At 35.7% G+C, this 20,072-nt stretch overlaps 1 protein-coding gene across 1 annotated transcript in view; it reads left to right on the top strand.

Annotated features, from left to right (window-relative positions):
* Positions 1-20,072, top strand: part of MEOX2 (mesenchyme homeobox 2) — a 52,047-nt gene that overhangs the window by 25,376 nt on the left and 6,599 nt on the right. The window contains exon 2 of the mRNA XM_036379089.1: positions 12,905-13,077. Within this exon, the coding sequence (XP_036234982.1) occupies positions 12,905-13,077 (173 nt within the window). The remainder of the gene's footprint in view (positions 1-12,904; positions 13,078-20,072) is intronic.

Here is a 20,072-nt window from a genome sequence, read left to right as displayed (position 1 = left end):
ATTCTAGAATCCATGAACATGGTTTTTCTGGTGGGTTAGTTGACACAAAATTATACATAATACAAAAATAATTGATTTTTTTTGTTTGTCTATATTTCAAGGCATGAGAAGACACAGATTTCCTGCTCTCAAAAAGAAAGTGAAAATATATGAGAGTAGGAAGGCACCAAATTGTGTTTAGAAAAAGCTTAATGTTCAGCTAAATGCACAGATGCATAAACTAAACACTTTTTATGCTTATACCACTGTTTATATAGTAATGAGGATTTTCCATCAGTTTTCATCAGTTAAACAGTAGCTGCCTTTTTGCTGTTTAATGGAAACAAGGCAGTCTAGCATAAAAACATCAGATGTATCAGCATGTTATGGTATTTGATTTTTCATATGAGTTCAGCATAGTTATAACCATAACAGATCAACATTTTAACTTCCTTTCCTTTTGATTTTTGACTCAGATTTGTGAACTGAACTGGATCCAATTTTGCTTAAGGAGAAGGCTGGATTTTTGGATGATAGAGAAAGTCAATATCCAATTTTTCTTCTGTTTTGAAAGATGGAGAATTCTTGTTTATGACTATGAACATCTGCCAAATGCTCTAACACCAGCAAAAATTAACTATTTACTCAAACCAGTGTTTATATCTGTGAGAGCAGACATTGCTCCATGTTTTCAGTGCCCTAGAGGCCTATAAATACCCTGGAAAACATCACAACAATGTGAAACAACCAGTGCAGTTATTCAACAAAAAACATTTTTGTGGCATGCTCAGTTCAGCTCTATGATAACTCCAAGCCTTAGTGACATTTGTTCTACTGACTGGAGTCACTAGGGAATGCAGAAAGGAAGGGAGATGCAAGTCATGCTAGTTGAACCCTTTAAATAGCCAAACAGCAAGCAGATGAATCCTAAATGTGCTGTGCTGCTAAGGAGCTCCAAGCAGAACAGTGGGTAAGAGAGGGAATGAAGTTCAACACTTTACAGCTGCCTTTGGACACTTTGTCATGCAACAGACAGTTGAGATCAGATGGTTCAGGTTTTGTTTGGCATCAATAGAAACTATCAGCCAGTACATTGCAGGGGTGGTAATGAGAAATAAACTGTCCTTGACCGTAGGCGTCCCCTTCGCCTCCAGATCCTGAGCAGCAAAAGCAAGAGGCCCATATTCAGGGTGGTTATCAATGCCTAAAAAAAGATTGGAAATGGTCTTTCAAAGTTGTGCAATTTTAAAATAAGATACCCTTGATAAAAATAGAGTAATATCTAATAATTTTATTCAGTTGGGTGGAATTTCTGTGACTGAGTAGTTTAAAAGTAGATGAAATAAAGTTTTATGTTGAAAGGAGTAACACCCCAGAGCTGTGCCTAACTGCTATAACACTTTTTTTTTTTAAAGCTTCAGACCTTTATTCTACTTCTATAGATTCCTCTTGAATTTGAAAGCTGCTACATACTCTCTTTCAAAGCTGCCAGACCAGAGATCAGGACATATTTTTTGAAGTTTAGAGGCAGATTTATTTACCACCCCTCCTCACCCTGTTAGTACAGGCAAATGCAGAATGCATTACTGTTGCATGAAGCCCAGTCCTGGAGTTACTGGTTACCAGCAACCAGGAATCCCATACTGGGATTTCATTGTTGCTTTGAGTCTCTGCTTTTTAGTGTGTACTCCTACATCCTTCAACTAGATATCTAATAAATTTATTGACATTTTTTTCCCCTGTTTCTGGGATCTGATAATCTCAATTATTATGTCTACTCTTACTGCAGAGATCCAACCCTGGCTGGGGTTTGAAGAAGAGCAAAGAAATGTAACACCAATTTTAATTTCCTAGAAAGGTGTAGTTCAATACTTATCAAAGCCAAAAAGTGGGACAATGTGTTACCTCCAGCTGCCAATCGTTACTGGAGGTGACAACTGATCACATTAAAGAATGTGGGTACTGATTTGAAATGTTTTAATTGTACAATTAAATAACCTCTTAATTTGTTTTTGGTGTTATAACTTCTAGAATGAAGAAAAAACATTATGCCTATCCAACTTTTATGTTCAATATTTATGAATGTTTCTACGTTTTCTTATTCCAGTAGAGGTAGGTATTTAAAATTAGCTTTTTTAAGAAGAGTAAAATATATACTGTAAAGGGTTGTAGAAAATCTATAGGATTTACTAGGCTTTGACTTGCACTGTCAGAATATTTCATTAGCACAGTACTTTACCAAGAAGGCCTTTATTTTCCAGCTTGTAGGCAGCAAGCTGTGGGAGGTGAGTGATGGAAGAGACAGGCCCTATTATTTAACATTTGTTTGCCAAATGGTCTCCCTGATTGGAGAAAACAAAAGTTTCAGAAGTTTTTACTTTTGTATGAGTTTAGTGATCACAGAAAGACTTTGCATTACTGACAAGGAGATAGAATAAAGCTGGAGAAAAAAATTACTTTTTAATTTGACTAAAATACTGTGGGCATGGGGTTTAATTCTTGGGTGCTTTTGGGTTGTGGGGGTTTCTTTTCTTCTTTTTTTTTTTTTTTTTAGCATATGTTTTTTCAATGGGCTCACTTGGGACCAGAACTTTATATACACACTGGTATATTTGCACAATCAGTCTCTTTTTACTGTATTTTCTAAATAAAGAATTAAGACTTTATAGGGAATATTAACTCCTTTGGAAGTAGCAGCCCATTTTAAAAGTTAAAAGAAGGTTTATAATTTTCAGTTACTGTAACTATAGTCTCACTATATAATAAAAAAAGGAACAGTACAGCATTAAAATTTTGCCATTTCAAAAGCTGTACTTGAACCCATACTTGAAATAACTTCCCCTTCTGGATATATAGTATTTTCTTGTACACTAATCTTAAAATACAGGTAGGCCTCCAGAAATTATACTACATCTTTTTGCTCACATGGAAGTTGACAGATTTTTTTAATTGTACTCTGCCAAAGCTTTCATTTATGAATCACAGACTTTAACTATGTAAGTTGATTCTTAACAATCAAGAAAAATTAGCCATCAAAAAGACCTCCCAGACTGTAAAATATTTAGTAAAATATATCTAGAAGAAAATTTAAACCTGAATTATTAGCTAGATTTTATTTCTTTTACAAATTTATTTCCTTCACCCAAAATACTATCTAGAGAAGTATTTTGGGTTTTCAGTTTAAGTATTGTGAGCATTTTTCAATTCTTAACTATAACTAACCTGTACTATAGGTTGAAAATGAAATTGTGTTATCATCAAACATGACAAATCCTTTGGGTGCTTTTAATGGATTCTGCCATTTACAATAATCATTCGAGAAAACAAAAAGAAAGGAAAATGTGGCATGGTGCTAAATAGGGGAACTATTAGGCTAAGTCAAAACCAGCTGATATTCAGAACTTCCAAAGCAGTCATTAGTAATAGTTTTAAGTGAAAAATGAAACTTTCATGGTTGGCCTGAAAGCCAATGGTATAAATAGGTAAAACATCTGAAAAATTTTATTTTGCAATGCTTTTTATTTTGGCTTTCCCTGAAAGACAGGTAATTCCATTTAATTGTACGTGGGAAAGTACTTTTCACTGTGTTTCCAGTTTTACAGTTAGTGTTATACTTCAGCACAGTACTGTAAAGTAAACTGTGAATGAAATAATAGAAGATACCCAGAAAATCCACCCTATTGGGTATGAGGGAGTGTGTGTGTGTGTATGTGTGTCTGTCTGTGTGTGTGTCTGTGTGTGTGTGTGTGTGTGTGTGTGTGTGTGTGTATGTTTTTCTGTTTTGAAAAAGTCTGGATATCTGCTCAGGTAGGTTATGAGCGCAGCTGGGCCTGTTGGTTCCATTTTAATGCTTTCTGAGGGATAATAAGATTTACAAAACATGTCACTAAAACATATGCAGGCAAATACATTTGCACAGAAATCTATATTTCTTAGAGGCCCAGACAGAGATTACATTTGTGCCTCATGCTGAAAGCTGTAATGCCACACTAGCTGAGCCATGTCCACTAGGGACAGCCACTAAGGCAGAGAATGACCACATGGAATTGTGTGTGGGGGTTGTGACACTCATCAAGACTGTGAAATGGAAGGTGATTTGTGATCCTGCAGCTCTGCAAGGTGCTACACACACTTTAGAGGCCAGTTATGGGTGTTTAAAAAGGACAGGTTTTAGAAAGAGTAAAAACATTTCAAGCAGACTGAATTAAAAAAAAAAATTGAGAAAGGGCACACTAACATAGGATTAAACAGAAGTATTGGATGTTAGATTTGCTCCAGACATTGCTTTTTTTCTGTCATATGTTCAACATATATAAAATTATCACTACATCACTAAGGGGTCCCAAATAAATCTGTTTCGTGATGAATAGAAAAAAAAAATTAGCTAGTGTAACATACGTGGAAGAATTACATTAAAAATACCACTGTGAAATGGCTTCCTGTTTCCTGTAGCAGCAAAATAATTCTTAGAAAGAGTTAAAGTGGAATTGTTGGTACCCATTAATATTTTCCTTTGTGTAACTGTATCCTGAATCTTTGAAAAGAGGAGTGAGTTAGGCAATATGGAGCCCTCAAGAAACAGTATTAAACTGCTGTAAAGTTTCAACTTTTATTGCTAAGTATGGAAAACTAAAATCCTAGATTCCTTGGCTTATGTGCAAAGTATTTATTGTTTTGTTCAGACAGGAGGTTATGCAATTGCAATAAACTTTTTTTTTAAAAGTAAATTTAGAAGTCAGCATAATTTTGACTATAAGTTCTGCCTGTATATTTTGAAAAAATATAAATGAAGGAGCCTAAGAAAATACTCTTTATTCAACTCAAGATTTCAAATGATGCTACACAAAGTAAACTGGTAGTTACAACAGGAGCAAAACCAGCTCTGATACCCTTGTAGTTGAGAAGAGATTCCATTGAAATTCTTGAGCTTCTCCAGTTTGCTCACTGTAATTTGGGGAAGAACTTGGCCTATCCTTAGAAACTGGCCTAGGGCATTTGCTGTAGTGAAGGTACGCATTGTGGCACAATGATGTGGCCTGTTGCAAGACCTACAAGAATTACTATAAATTCCAAATTTTATTTTTTCTAATGTAAGGTCTTGTGTGTGAGGGAGGAGTGGAGGCAATGGCACCACCTATCTCCAGCTTACCAACTTTGGAAGAAAGAGGTCTAGGCTATACACTTGGTGAAGCCTGTAATCAAATTACACCTTGATTTCTGAAAACTATGGATAATGTAAATAATGTGTAAAAAAAAATTGAAGCCTATTTGCTTATAGGTAAAACAGAATTGTTTATTAGAAGTCTACTTGGAATTTCACAATGCAGATTTAGTATAGTGGTAGCAGAAAATTAAATAATTGACAGTTTTCCATAGAGTAACTAAGTAACCACATTAAAAATGTTTTACTCAATGATTCAAAGAATAGTATCCACAAGGTCTGCACTTTCCAAGCAACAGAATTATTATCAAGTACTGGCTGCCATTTGGTAAGCAAACATGGCCAGTTTTGCATTGGAATGTACTGCTGCTTAAATATAAGGGACTTTTAATGCCAATGTAAAAGCATGTAAAACTAACGGCCATTTATATAAAGAAGTTACTATATGAAAAAAGGTTTGTAAAATGCATCACTTGACATACGTTTCCATCCCGCTGTGATTTGGATTCTAATACACCAACAGTGGCAGTCTGGCTTTTCAGAGAAAATAGTAATATATCTATTTTCATGATGTTTAAATTCTAGGTAGCACATGCAGGAAGCATACTAGTATATTTTGGTATATTACTGGTGACTTTCTTAGCAGCAAATCACTGCAAAATTTTTTTGGATTCCTTACCCACATCTCAATTTTTGCTAGCAATATCTTAAGCTAGATGTATAGCATTTTATGTCATAGAAAGTGGAGCAACCTCAACTTATTTGCCTAAAGAGGCAAATCTACCCAAACTTGAGAGAAAGCATTTTTTCAAACAGTTTACTGGTCAAAGGATTAAATGATCCATAGTCCATTTTTTATCACTTAAGTATTTAAGTATTTTTCCTTTAAAAAGGTTTCTTTTTTTTTTTTAAGATGTGAGTTATATATGGCTTTCTGTTTGACCTGAGTCCCAGGACACTGCTTAGTATTTTTGGCAAGACCAGGGTCTCTGATTTGCAAAGCTAAAGTAAAAACGACAACCTATGATTTTAGAGTAATAAGACTTATTGAGAGGGGATTGTCTAAGTGAATTCTGTGTGTCTTACACTCATTCCTCTTCTCAAGCAACCACTTCCCTACAGTTTGTAGTGCTTTAGATCTTTCAAATACCATCTTGGCAAAGATCTATTTTCCCAAGTAAATTTTTCCCAAGTATCATTTTTATACAATAATGTAGTGCCAAAAGAAGCTTTTAATGCCTCCTTGGAGTTCTGATACAGCCCCTCTCCAGGGAAGAACTTTCATCAGAATGATGAGAACGATGATGACTGAGGTATGCACAGTGTTTGGCCTGGGTTTGGTTGCTCTTCACTTTTGTTCTCTTCCTCTTGGTTGGAAAGAGAAGTTATATAAACTTCTATCCCAACTAGGTGTTTTCTTCACTCGTTGATCTTTGTTCTAAGAAGCTCCTGTACAGAAAATCTGTTGGTTTAATTTTATAGGTTAGCTTTTACTCTGGAGGATTCACTCCTAATTATGGGAGAGATGGTCCTGACATCACTTAATGAAGCTCCTCTGCATGAAAGCAAGTTATAAAACTTGTTTGGTAAAATGCAAAAAACCCAGCATGTGTTATTTGTTGCTGCATGTAAGAGATGTATTTGCAGAATGTACTTGCAAATGGGAATTGTCAATCCCAGTGAATAAAATGTCATATTAAAATGCAGTCTGAGAAGTTATTTTCAGAGAAAGCTTGTGTCTCTTTTCCTATGATAAACTGTGATTATACACAGACTTTAGACAGAGATTAGTGTCTCTCACATGATGATCTACTCACTAGATCACTCCTATTCTCACTCATATGAGAGAATACATATGTTGTCCTCCCTATCTGCACAGTTTGAAGAAGCAGTGACCTGTACATGCTACATAGTTAGAAGGTAAAAGAATATGCTTTTAAGCAGAGGTGTCTTCAAGAACCTGCAGCATTAGCTGCTACAGTGTTATGAATCAATGTTTCCGATACTGCAGTATAACTCCTAGACTTTTACTTTCAGAAGGCAATAATAACAAAATGTTGGCAGCAGCAGCCAGTAGGTAATGGTTTAGGACAGTATATAGTGTGTTTCAGAATACCTACAGGTTTTGCTGTGCCAGGTCAGTGTTTTTTTTGGGTGCAGATATGAGGCTGGTTTAAATTGTTAATTGTCACAGACTGTTAGAAAGCATTAACTCAATAAGCAAACAAAAGTTTGCTTTCATTAGACTGAAAAGAAGGATTCATGTAGTTTTGACATCGTAGTTTTGCTACTGTGCAGTTTTGCCCACTTGCACATGCAGAGTTGTGAATTATGGAAATGATGATGTTGTCTGTTCCAATATTTAGTGAATTGCAGCTCCAGAAATACTTTTAATGACATTCTCAAAAGAAGCACTCAGACTGAAGGTGTTCAGTGATTTGGAAATATACTTTTTCACTAGGCAAAGTCTTTTAAGAACATTATTTAAATGACTGTGAAGAGAAGGAAAATTATGAAACAAAAATAGATTAATAAAGTCTGCAACATTTGGTGCAAATAACAGAAGGTGCATCAAAGTAACCATAGATATGTAGACTTATTTTTTCTTTTGTACAAAGGTTTTACACAAAAGCAGGGAGTAAGGGTTTAACTTATGAACCTGCAAAGCAAAGAGCAGTGTTTTGGATACAGGGTAAATTTTCATGTTAATTCTAAGCAACTTTGAATTGAAAATTTAGAAAATAAAAGTCATATAAAAACTTAATAATATTCTGTATTAAATGTCAAAAATGTCTGAAGGTGACTGTTTCTGGGTAAATCTTGCTCTCACACGTAGTTTCTGGCAAAAAAATAGGAACCATATGGAGACCTTTGCACCATCTCTTTGCTACTTTTTCCTTAGTTAATATTGCTCATATCTCAAAAGAAAAAAGAAAAGTAAGCAAGCATTTTGAATTGAATCACATATCATTATTGTGTTTTTTGATTTCTAGAAGGTTTTGTTACATACCAGTTATTTAAACAAATGCCAAAGATTTATGTTTGAAAGAAATATTGTTTCATAAAACATTGAAATACTCAGAAGTAGCAAGATTTTTGCTTTTAATACTTTGCATAGATAGCTTCATTTCAAAGTAGATGCCTATGTAGTAGTTGTTTTCTTGATTATCATTTATAGGAAGATACACAATTAAGGACATATAATTTATCCAACTTCACTATAAATTAATAGTGAAATCAATTTAGAAATTGTTTGCTAGTGCTGGGGGCTTTTCAAGGGTAACTGTTGCACCTTTAGACTTTAGGTGAACGTCTAAAGCCTGAATATTGAGCAATAAAGGTGAAATTCTTATGGCCTTTTTGTCAAAAATCATTAGTGGTTATTGTCACTATTCACTCTCAGTGTGGATATCAGGATCTGAAAACCTTCTATAACTACTAATAGAACACTAGCAATCTGATTAATTTTTGAAAATTTTTGTCTGGGGATTTACATTCCTGGTATTAAGTGAATGTTCATTTCTGTCTGAGAAATGAAGGTATGTCAGCTGTTGAACCAATCCAAGAAAAAAATAGGTGTTTCTTGCACATTTTACCTTTGATTCTGACCCTACCTGGTTACTAGCAGATCTTCGTACCATAGATATCCCCACCAGTCTCTTTCAATGTTCTGTGATCAGTCTTTCTTTTCCTTAGGCAGGTATCAGAAGTAAAAACATCAAAATTATCACTGTATAGGAATTTGATCCTGTGTTTGCTTGGCATGCTTCAGTACTTTGTGTAGAAAGAAGGAAATAGGAACTCTGATGGGATAATACAAATGTTGGGATTAAGAACAAACCATTCCTTAAAGTAAAGCAGAAGTAACTTTTGAGGGTGGGGAATAATGTGCTTAGGAATGATTTTTTTAAAAATAAATCTTGAGCTGTTATTAAACTTGGCAAAAATTTTAGTCTTCAAAGATTTGTGGAACAGCCATTTTTAACTCTGAATGTCTTTCCAAACAGTACTTTCTTACATCAGTTACCAACAAGTATTTTTGTCTAACAGGAGATATTAAAGATGCTGCCTGGAGTTTTTGAAAAGTGATAAAAACAGTTCTAAGAAAAGGCATGACCTGCATCCCTCAAAGCAGTGTTTAACTGCCTACATTACTTCACATCTAAAGAACAAAGGTTTCCAAAAGAGAGACTGATAAGGTACAAATACCTGTGTGTAGGCTACACCTTCTGAAAGTGTGCCAGAATTTGTCTGGCAGAAGGCAGAAGACAGACAATATAGATTACTGTATTTTTCATCAAGTGGTTAGTACCATCTGTATGTATTTTATGTGTGCCTTTTGAGAGGCAAGTAGTCTAACTGAGTTCCCCCTAGGCTTTGTTCTCTGCCTCTACACCTACCACTTGGCATAAGATGTAGCCAGTAGAAGAAAACTAAGGTTCTTGGGACCTTTTTCTTGCCTTAGTTGCAACAGCTGCAAAACAGATGTAGGCTGACGTGAGTTCTGCCAAGAATCTCTTCCAAGTCTCCCACCCATTTTCCACCAAAGAGAAGCTAGTCAGGTGATATGAACAGAGTCCTGAAGGTCAGAAAGAGATGGGAGTTCCCAATCTTGGCTTTATAGAGACTGTTAAAAAAACAACAACCAATTAGTAAACTTAGATTCTTTCTCCTTGGAAATTAAAACAACCCCAAATTTTAAAACTAAAATTCCAAGCAGTACAACATCAACAGGACACAAAAGGCAACCTGCACATGAACCACAGCAACACTGCAGCAAGCAGGGTGACAGCAAGAGACTCATGATTACCTAACTAGTATCCATTTAAGTCTCTTTTAAGATATATTTTCAATATCTCAAATGCATTAAGCAAAATACCATAGTCTTGCTGGCTGTATTTTTGTTGAAACAGATTTCCTGGGATTCCAGTTGCTCTGTTGCGTTACCTCAGTATTGAGAGGGAGTCAGCTCTCTGTACCTGTCCCAGATTTCTATGTACTTCTCCAATTTCTGCTTTCAGTAGTATTTGAATATACCACGTGGTTTTTACACTATTACAAATCCAATCAATAATATTCTCAAAAACAAATAAAACCCTGCAACTTTTCCCTTGTGTCAGTCTGCTGGTGGAATCTTACTGCTGACAAAACTATGGCTGTCAGGCATTTAGAATCCAGCATTGAATTAAAGGTAGTATCCAGCAATGGAAGAAATGTCTAAGTAACCAATAGCCCAAAAATGCTCATACTTCCACAGGATCTGTATGGGCTAACACTGATAGCAGGTCTGAATCCTCTCTATTGGCAAAGATGATGGACATATGCTACTAATGCGGTTATATTCCCCTTTCCTTATCCCAGTATTCTTCCCCTTCCCTTTTCAGTATCCCAAGAACCATTGGCTCTGAATGTTACAAAAAACTATTTTCTGCTGTGCAGCAAAGCTGTTTTCCTCAAGGAGCCATCTGCTTGCCAAAATTGCTCATGTTACAAGTCTCAGTCACTTACAGAGATCAGCAGTCTTCCTGGGAGACATTTGGATGAGTACTCCTTAAGTTTTTCCCTTCAAATATTCACAATAGAAGTAGCTACCAAGGTTTTATAGCCTTGACCCCTCTTTCTGTTGTGTATCCAGACTTATGTCTTCATTTCCAGTATTTTATCTTTCATATGGTATCAGTGTCATATGTAGGTACATTACTTTTATTTAAGGACACAGCCTCTAGTCTGGAAAGCAGTGAGCCATGGATCTTTCTTACAGCAAGTACTGACATGGGAAGACTTCTTGGCTCATGGCCTCACACAGGCACAGGATGACCACGACAGTTATAAGAGGACTTTAGAAATTATTTGCATAAAATTAATTTCTGCGTCATGCAGCACATAATGACTATGCACACCCATCTGCTTTCAAACCTGTATGAAACACATCTGGCAGTGTAAGAATGCTTAGCCAAAATGGTAAGAATAATGATTTAGGTGTGTCTCTTCAGTGATTCAATGGAATGGGGATTTAGGGGTTTAAGTATTTAAATTCAGGTGATCTACTAGTGTTTGGACCTTATAATGGGATGGCAGACAGAGAAATTTAAAGGAAAAACCAATGTGCATGTTCCTGAAACAGAAAAACATGGAGAGAAGTTACAGTGACTCTACTTTGCCTATTAGTATAACGGAAGAAATGTTAATTTCTAGTTGTAAAGTGGTTTTGAAATATCAAGTTTTCTATGTCTAGTTTGGAAATAGACCTTGACCCCACACTATTGTCAATGGGCCTGCTATCTAATGTCCTAAAATCCCTGCTGTACTTGTGGCTGAACAACTCCCAGATACACTCAACAACTTTGGTGGATACTCTCAGTCATACAGCCAGAACTACGTTTCACATTTGAAGCGAAGTTCTGTGTGTCATGTCAGCAAAAGCAGAGGTTTGGCACCATGCAGCCATTAGCTTTAAAATATTTTAAATTATTGACTATAGCACTGAGTCAAGAATCAACAGTTCTCATAAAAAAAAAAAAGGAAACAAAAAAACAATGCAAAAACCCCAAAGTTCCCTTCCAAGTAACAGAGTCACTGACAAAAAGTGAAAATATTCTTATACCTTTATAAAATGTAGATTTGAAACCAGACTCATTGGCCAGTTGGACAGGCTCAGGCATGCTGATGATTCATCTGACACAGAGTCCCAGGGAGGGATTTTTTTGTGAGCCAGTTCATTTGGATGTTGATGCACGTTTCTATTTAAATCAGCAGCTGAAGTGTGAATTAATCTGTGACATTTTAAGATGGTTTGTGAGGCCAGAATTTGACTAATGATACTTGTACTGATCTCCTGCTAATTTTGGATTTATAGGTGTTGTATCATACTCAAACTTACAAATGTCTGGTCTTTTTTTTTTTTCTTCTTCTTTCCTTTTTTTTTCTTTCCACTCTCTCTTTTTTTTTTCCTTATGGTTTGAACATTCATTTATTTAAGCTGACTTCACTGACTGCAATAGAATGACTGTCACTGAGTTACTGAGTTCAGTAGTTTGGGTCAGGACCAAATATACCTGTTTCTGAGAGTAAAAGGAATTATGAGGGTGATAATGAAACTTTCAGCAAAGCTCCTCTTATTGTGGCCAAAGTATCCCTTAGGTAATGAGGATCAGTGGTAGCAAATTTCCTATACTGATACCAGCTGTGCCAAAGGCTCCTACCTGCACTATAGCATGAGGAGGAGATCCCATGGAACATGGGATAGGACCAACTTTCTTTTGACATGTGTTCAGTTTCCTATGCTTTGTCTGTTGCTTTCCCTGAAAGTGTAACCACACTAAACCTTAAAGTGTCTGCTGTAAAACAGCTTTGGCTTAAGGTACTAGTGAAAAGATAGGGGAGAGAGATTCTTGAGGTATTACTCATTATACAGTAATCAAATGATACACATCCTGTACTGGTTGGATGCACTGAGACTTGCCAGCAGTGGGAAGGAATTGAAGCTTTGCAGAAATTCTTCAGAGAATTGTTAGAAAATGAAACGCTGCAAGGTTTTAAACTAAAGTTTGATGTGTGTCAATGGAAGCAGCAGCTCAAGTCTGCCAGAATTACTTCTGCTTTCCTGATTTACAGCGAAGGATCCATAGGAATGAAAGCAAGGGTGTGTTTCAGAGAGAAGAAAGTTTGAAAAATGTAACTTTAGCTTGTTGTTTTTCGGCTTGTTTTCTATTTAGCCTGTACACTTGGCATTACATTACATCAATTTTTGCCTTTTTTTTTCAGATTCTCAAGAAGGAAACTACAAGACAGAGGTCAACAGTAAACCCAGGAAGGAAAGGACAGCTTTCACCAAGGAGCAAATCAGAGAGCTAGAAGCAGAATTTGCTCATCATAACTATTTGACCAGGCTGAGAAGATATGAGATAGCAGTAAATCTTGACCTCACTGAAAGACAGGTACTGATGAAAAAATAATGGACTTTAAATGCCTGCCCAATGTGTACCAGTGATGAGTAGCTCCTCACAGTAAAGCTCCTGTTTATAATACTAATATTTATGTTGATACATCAGATGGAACGTGTTTAGCAAAATTATATACATTGATTATCTCTCTGCTATGAAAATAATTTATACTTTTATATGTACCACTTACAGATTAATTTAATCTATTAGGCAGAGATGGAAGATAAAAGCATGAGTGATAGATCTGTTAGATGGGTGCATGTCTTTTCTAATCTATCCACACTGATGTCATTGAACAAACACTGTATGCACAAGGAGTTGGTTTGCCTGCATGCAACAAATATGAGCAACTTGGTTCAGCCTATTAAGTATGTGCAGTTGCCATTAATGCAGAGTTTCTGAACATCCTGTTTCCAGATGGCAGCAAAAATGGGAACGCCAGCAAAACTGGGACACAGGCATTTTAAACCCCTTTATCTTACCCTGCTCTGTGAAAGCAGAGGAGATGATGGAATTTCTTATCACTGTTATTGGTTTCCTGCTCACCAAACCCTGGTCCAGGAAACACTTCTGCATGTGCTTAAGTTTCATCATGCATGTTGTCACATTGATTTCTAATGGAAATATCCATGTTACACATGTATTAAAGTGTTTCAGGATCTCATCTCTATACACTAAATAGGTAGTGAAGTCACATTTCAAATAATAATTACATCAATATACACATTTTGAAAATGTGTTTTAGTAAAGAAGTTTAGAATACTGGCCTCAAGTACACAACATCTCATTAAATATTTCCTACAGTTTTAATATTAAAATGGAAAGCTTTTTTCCCACTGATAGACAGTCATTCTTTTTTCAGGAATCAATATGAGATTGAGGGATTGCTTTAGATGCAATCAGTAAGATGATGATATAGTCAAAAGTAGGTATCAAAATAGCATAATGATTTGTGAAGTGTACATATAAGAAGATTTGCAATTTTCTTGAGTTTCATTTACACTTGCCATAGGCACATATATCAAATCCAGCAAAAAAAATGAAATAATAAATAATTTTAAAAAATGAACACATTTTTACTCACAAAATCCAACAGCTTTTTGCTTTGAAAGCTTCTAGAGAATGGCTGTGCCTTTGAACTTTTCAAGAAAAACACAGCAATTTCTTGTTTGGTTTGACCACAGTACCAGGTTTCCCTGGGATAATTTTCAGTTACTTAAGTACGGTAGTTACGTTTTTGAAGCACATTATTTTGTATCAAATAATGGATAAAATTTTGCATTTTTTCATTTCTACTTTCTATGCTATTTAGACTCACACCTGATTTTGACAGCTAAGGGGAGAATGAATGAATTCTTGTCTTGGTGACGAAGGTAGAGTCGGCATGAAATTGAACAGTGATAAATATATTTAATAAAATATCTGATGGCAAATTTGACAGGAATCAGTCAGCTGGAGATATCTCTACATTTAATAATGGTGACTTTGACCTAGAATTAAGTGTTGCCTCTAATAAATTCTATATTCTTTTTTTCAAAGATCATGTTGAGTAGTACAACTAAATGAAGAGACAGTTCATTATCCTGAAGGGAATAGTTAATCTAAAAGCATTTAGCATACTGAAAAGAGATGAATATTGAATATTGTTTCTGGAGGAGAAAACACAGTCCAGCTACATAAGTACAGAGAATTTATTTAAGTCATGGCAGTAGTTTCTGTTCTCCAGCTGTCACAAAGCATCAGTTTTAAGCATTCTGTGGATTATTGTGGTAATTTCTATAGCATTGTCATTAGTCTTTTTAATTGTGTAATCTAATCCTTCTCTGCTTCCCCAGATTATCATAGAGTGACAGCTGAGCTCCTAGAGATAACTCCCTTCCCTCCTTCCTTCCTTCCTGCCTTCCTGTTTAACACCACCTTAGAAAAGGAAAGCATTAAGATTTTTAGTTTGATAGAATCTTCCCACAGTAAAATGGTCTGAGAAAAGGAGAAGAAGAAACAAAAAAACCCCATAAAAACTGTATTGTTAATCCAAAAATGAACACTGAGGGGAAATTCTGGACATATTTTTCTGTGTCTGAATCGTACTGATTATGTATGTTATAGCCAAGTATTGTTATAAAGTAAAAATGTCTCTTTTAAACCAAACCTATTGTTTTGATAGAAAAATGGTGTAAATAGCATGGATCTAGGTATGGGTTTCTGTGGTATATGGCAGACTTCAGAAGCTGAATGCCATAAATCTTAAGACTTGTCTCTTCTTGCATACTTGCTTTATATCAGTATTCCTCCAGTGTCTTTAAATGTACTTCAGGGTGAGCATGGTGTGACATTAATACTTCTTTTCTCTCCAGTTAAGAGAGGGAAGTCTCCTCAGAACCTGTCTTTCCATCATTACCAAAACGAATCATTACCCTTGAGCAAGATCACAGCACTTATTTTAATCCTTACTAGCATTATTACTTTTTTTAAGCTAGCTCTGCCTACAGAGGAGATCATATTTGATACCTACCTTAAACAGGTGCAAAAAAAATTATGTAAAATGTATTGATGGAATTATCTGCCATACCCCCCCTGTTTCCCATGAGGTAGTATTTTTAGAAAATTGCTTTTTGCAGAACCATTTTTCTTTACTATTTTTCCCCAAAGCTGCATTGCAGAGAGTGCAATAGTGGATAGTTCCTTTGTTTGAAAGTAGTAGCAGTTAGTAGTTCCTTTGTTTGAAATAAGTGAACACACAAGTGATAGCCTTGATCTCATGCTGTAGACCCCTTGGTATTGGGAGATGTCTTGATCTCTCATGAAGCACTGAATTTGCATACAGAGAATTGAAACTTCCTTGAGATAGTACAATGGGAAAATAGTAGCATTGGCTATTGGGTGAAATAATGTATCTGCTTGGAAAATAGGTTTGAGAGCAGACCTAACCTCTGATAGAATTATTTGTTTAGCATTATTTTTTAGTTAGGATTTAAAAAAAAGACAAGTGCATTATTCAGATAAAGAAGAACAACAAAATTATCTGGAGAAAGTATTGTTGGGTCATCTACAACTTTCAGTTATTCCCTAAGATATGAGATAAATCATGTAGCCTATTAACTTAAAAAATCTCTATCTTCCTCTTGACTAAAGTGATAATTTCTACCATACGCCACAGATTAATAGAGGCACTGACCAACTAACACTTCATAATTACCTTTCTGGCACTTAAACAAGCTGTAGAAAAAACATATGTCTAACCATATTTAAAAAGCTATATAAGGGTATTAAAGTTTTCTTCAGTCATCAAAGTAAGGCTTCATTTGACTTTTGAAATAACTTACAAGATCAATTCAAACATAAATGACTCATGGAAGGCTATTTCACAAAAAAAAAAAAAAAAGAAAAAAAACCCCTAACAACATATGGCTCAGGAGAAGGAAGTAATCCTATCACTACCTAAAAAGGAAACCTGAGTTACAAGACAGGAGGATGACATTAAATAAGTGCCTCAATTGCCTAGATATAAAGAGTGCACTTTGAGAGCATTATAAGCACATCTGGTGGTAGGATGGCTCTATTATGGTATTGTAAGAACTCCAGAAATATAGGTACATATAATGCTTGCTCCCTCTCCTGTAGAGTGCACTCACAATCCCAGATCAGGCAGCAGTTAATAATTTTCAGCTGGCAGGCCTCTATTATATTTTGAAGAGCTAGTTAGACTAAAAACTATCTGAGTTCCCTAGATATTTGTAACCTTGACAAACGCATTCTTGGCTTTTTTGTACCTCCAGATAAACTTGGAGATTGTTCCATGCAGACTTTTTAATATCTCACCGTGGGATGAGGGGAGGAAGCAGCTGCAGCGGGGTATCAGAGGAGTGGCAAAATGGACATTTTTACGGAGTTGATCCTGCCAAATATAGAAAGAGTAGGAGATCTTTCCATCTCGCAAGATCTTTTTGCATGGAGCTAATCAAAAGAGTAATGTTGCAGTTCTTCAGGCTAGCTAAGGTTACCGGAATAAACAGTCCAAATATGTAATGCTTCAGTTTGCCAACACAAACGGAAAATCCCACCTAGTCAGATTAAATTCTGCTGATGGCAACGACAGCTTTATTTCTTCTCAACTTTAATTTCCAATATCTGCCTAGAAGCTACCAATCTTTATAAAAAGCCTAAAACCATTGACTTTGCATAGGCAAGGGACAAAATTTTGTCCAAGTGAAGAATACTTTTGTATCAAGCATTTGACTTCCATGCATGTGGTACCAACATGGAATGAGTCACAAAGAAAGAAACTTTGTGATGCCTTTTTCCTGCCAGAAATGGAAACAAGCAGCCCTATTATTTAAATTATACTTTGGTATACTACCATAACCCACACTGTAGCACTGCATTGTTAAGACTGTGCAAATACTACATGAAGCTTGCCATTAGAAAATTTTTCTCCAGACCTGGTTACCTCAAAACTTCATTGTAAGTGACTTGATTAAAATACTTCTCAGCATTACAAAGGTAAAGGGAGGCTAATCACTGCATTTCTTAGACTTCACTGGTAAGGTAAGAGTAGCTTCACTTGGTCACCCAGGCAAGAAAACAGGAGTTCAATATTCCTCCATCATGTGTTGGTTCTGCACAGCCTCTGGAAGTGTAAATGTCTCTTCATGCATTAAATGGCATAACTGATTTTCTACTTTAGGAAGCCAGTTTTCTGAAGTTAGGTGGTAAATATTTTCAAACAAAAATCAACAAAATCAAACTGTATTGATAGGACAGGCTTCACCATATCAGTCTGTCATGCTGTCACATTTTTGAAAGGCAGCTGCTCACTCCACACTTCCATGTGTTAAGCGCACGCAATCCACACTATAATAATGAGTCTGTGTGGCTTGAAATCCTTTAGATTTTTTGTTTATTTAAAGTAACACTCTTAATAAAATAAAACTTTGATATTTGTCTTGAGTGATATAAATACCCGCAGTAAGAGTTACTGTGCTGCTCTGTTCTTTCTCAGGAAAGAATTCAGCTTAGAAAACTTAGTTATAACTAGTGCATAATTTCAATTGGTGCAATAATTATTTTTAAAAATTACATGGCAAAAATTCAATCAACATATTTAATTAGCAGTATTGATTGAATTCAAACGAGCAATTCATATGCAAAGATCCAAGAACTTCAAGCTGTTAGTTGTGCATGGACCCTACACCTGCAGAGAAACCCCATGAGGTTCTGGGTGGGGAGAAACCTCTGCCTGTGCCAAGAAGCATATGTGATATAGACAGGAATATTAGCAGCTCATACAGCTGCTTTTACAAAGTATGTGAGGCATGGCTATTACCTACCCCTGCTCCTTCTTAGACTCAAGTTGAGAAAGATGTGGTTTCTTCTGTCACCTCTTTAGGGAGAAAGGAGCTTTTAAATTTGTCATTTCTAGTCACTTTAAGAAATAGAAGAAATCAGTGGAGAACAAATTATTTTGGAGAGTCAAAAATGAACATGTAGAATAAAGGAGATATTTTTTCTGCAGGCCATTGAGAAATGTTGATCTGTGCAAAATGGGTGCAAAGTGATGAACATTCCAATTTTTTATCATGAAGTAAAATACTTTACATGTGAGTAATTCATGGAGGCAAATGTCTACACAAAGAAGAGGCAAATTTAGCTAAAGGTCTTCTTTCCCACAAATTAGTTTTCCACCATTTGTTTATTTTGTAGATTTGGAATCACATGATCATAGAATCATGGAATTTTTTGGGTTAGAGTCCCTTAAAGATCATTTAGTTCCAACTGCCCATGGGCAGGGAACATTTCACTAGACAAAGTTGCTCAGATCCTCATCCATTCCAATCTTAAACACTTGCAGGGATGGAAAGTTCACAACCTCTTTGGGCAACCTCAGCCTCACAGTAGAGAACTTCTTCCTAATATCTAATCTAAACCTACTCTCTTTCATCTTAAAACCATTCCACCTTGTCCTATCACTATATGCCCTTATCAAAGTCTCTCTCCATCCTTGTAAGCCCCCTTTAGGTACTATACATAGTAAAGGAATGGATGAAAGTAGGCTCTAAAAAGATGTATTGCAGGAGAATAAGGTAGAGGGAGATTAAACAGCAGCCCCACAGATTGCCTTTCTTTGCCTTTAACCAAAAAAAGGAAGGACTAATTTTACAAAAAAATACGTCCTTAGATTATGTAAAACAAGTCACTAGGAGGAAGGAACCTGAAATAGTATTTGTCTTTCTGCTTAAGATATGTTAACTGCAAAATCTACTTTAGAGAGGTTTTGATTCAGGAGGATTAGCTGTTTGATCATGAAAGCAATTTTGAAGACCATTGGTGGAGAAGGCAACTGTTCTTTGGATGGAGTAGAGGCAGGTAAACTGAGTGCTCCCAAAGACTTTGAAACTGGAATGAAGTACTGCTATCACTGCTGTCCTCTGAAATATAATGTCTATTCCATCCCTGTTTAAACGTGGGAGGTAGAAAGGAGAATGTATCACCTAAGCAGTACCAAAATCTCAACTGACTTTTATGTAACGATAAACCAGAACTCACTCCTACACCTTCCTGGGTGCCAAAAGCTCCAGCTGTCCTTTGTGCACCTGCCAAAACCTCCCCTTTTTCTCAACAGCTGCTGCAAAGTACTTGTACACATTCAGTGTAAAGTTCTGTAATGTAACACGAAGCAGATCATTTTAAGTAAGTGAGCAGGTGACTTAAGTAATCTTAATCATAAGGTTCTGGTACCACTCCTTAATTTCCAAAGATAAGTCCATTTTCTTCAAGTGATGGATTTTGGAAATATTTTATAATAACTAAGAAGACATTTAATACTAAGATTTATTTAAATTAATTTTAATCTCTAAAATATATTTGATATTTTTATGGGAATGTCTTTGAAATAGAAAATGGAATTCCTTCAAGTTATATTCTATGAGCACTTACATTTATTCATAGGCTGTACACTTCTATTTACTCCTGTAAGTTTCTGAATAAACTAT

The sequence above is a fragment of the Molothrus ater genome, chromosome 1, assembly GCF_012460135.2.
Source record: "Molothrus ater isolate BHLD 08-10-18 breed brown headed cowbird chromosome 1, BPBGC_Mater_1.1, whole genome shotgun sequence".
NCBI classification, from domain to species: Eukaryota; Metazoa; Chordata; class Aves; order Passeriformes; family Icteridae; genus Molothrus; species Molothrus ater.
This window is presented reverse-complemented; position numbering and strand designations above follow the sequence as displayed.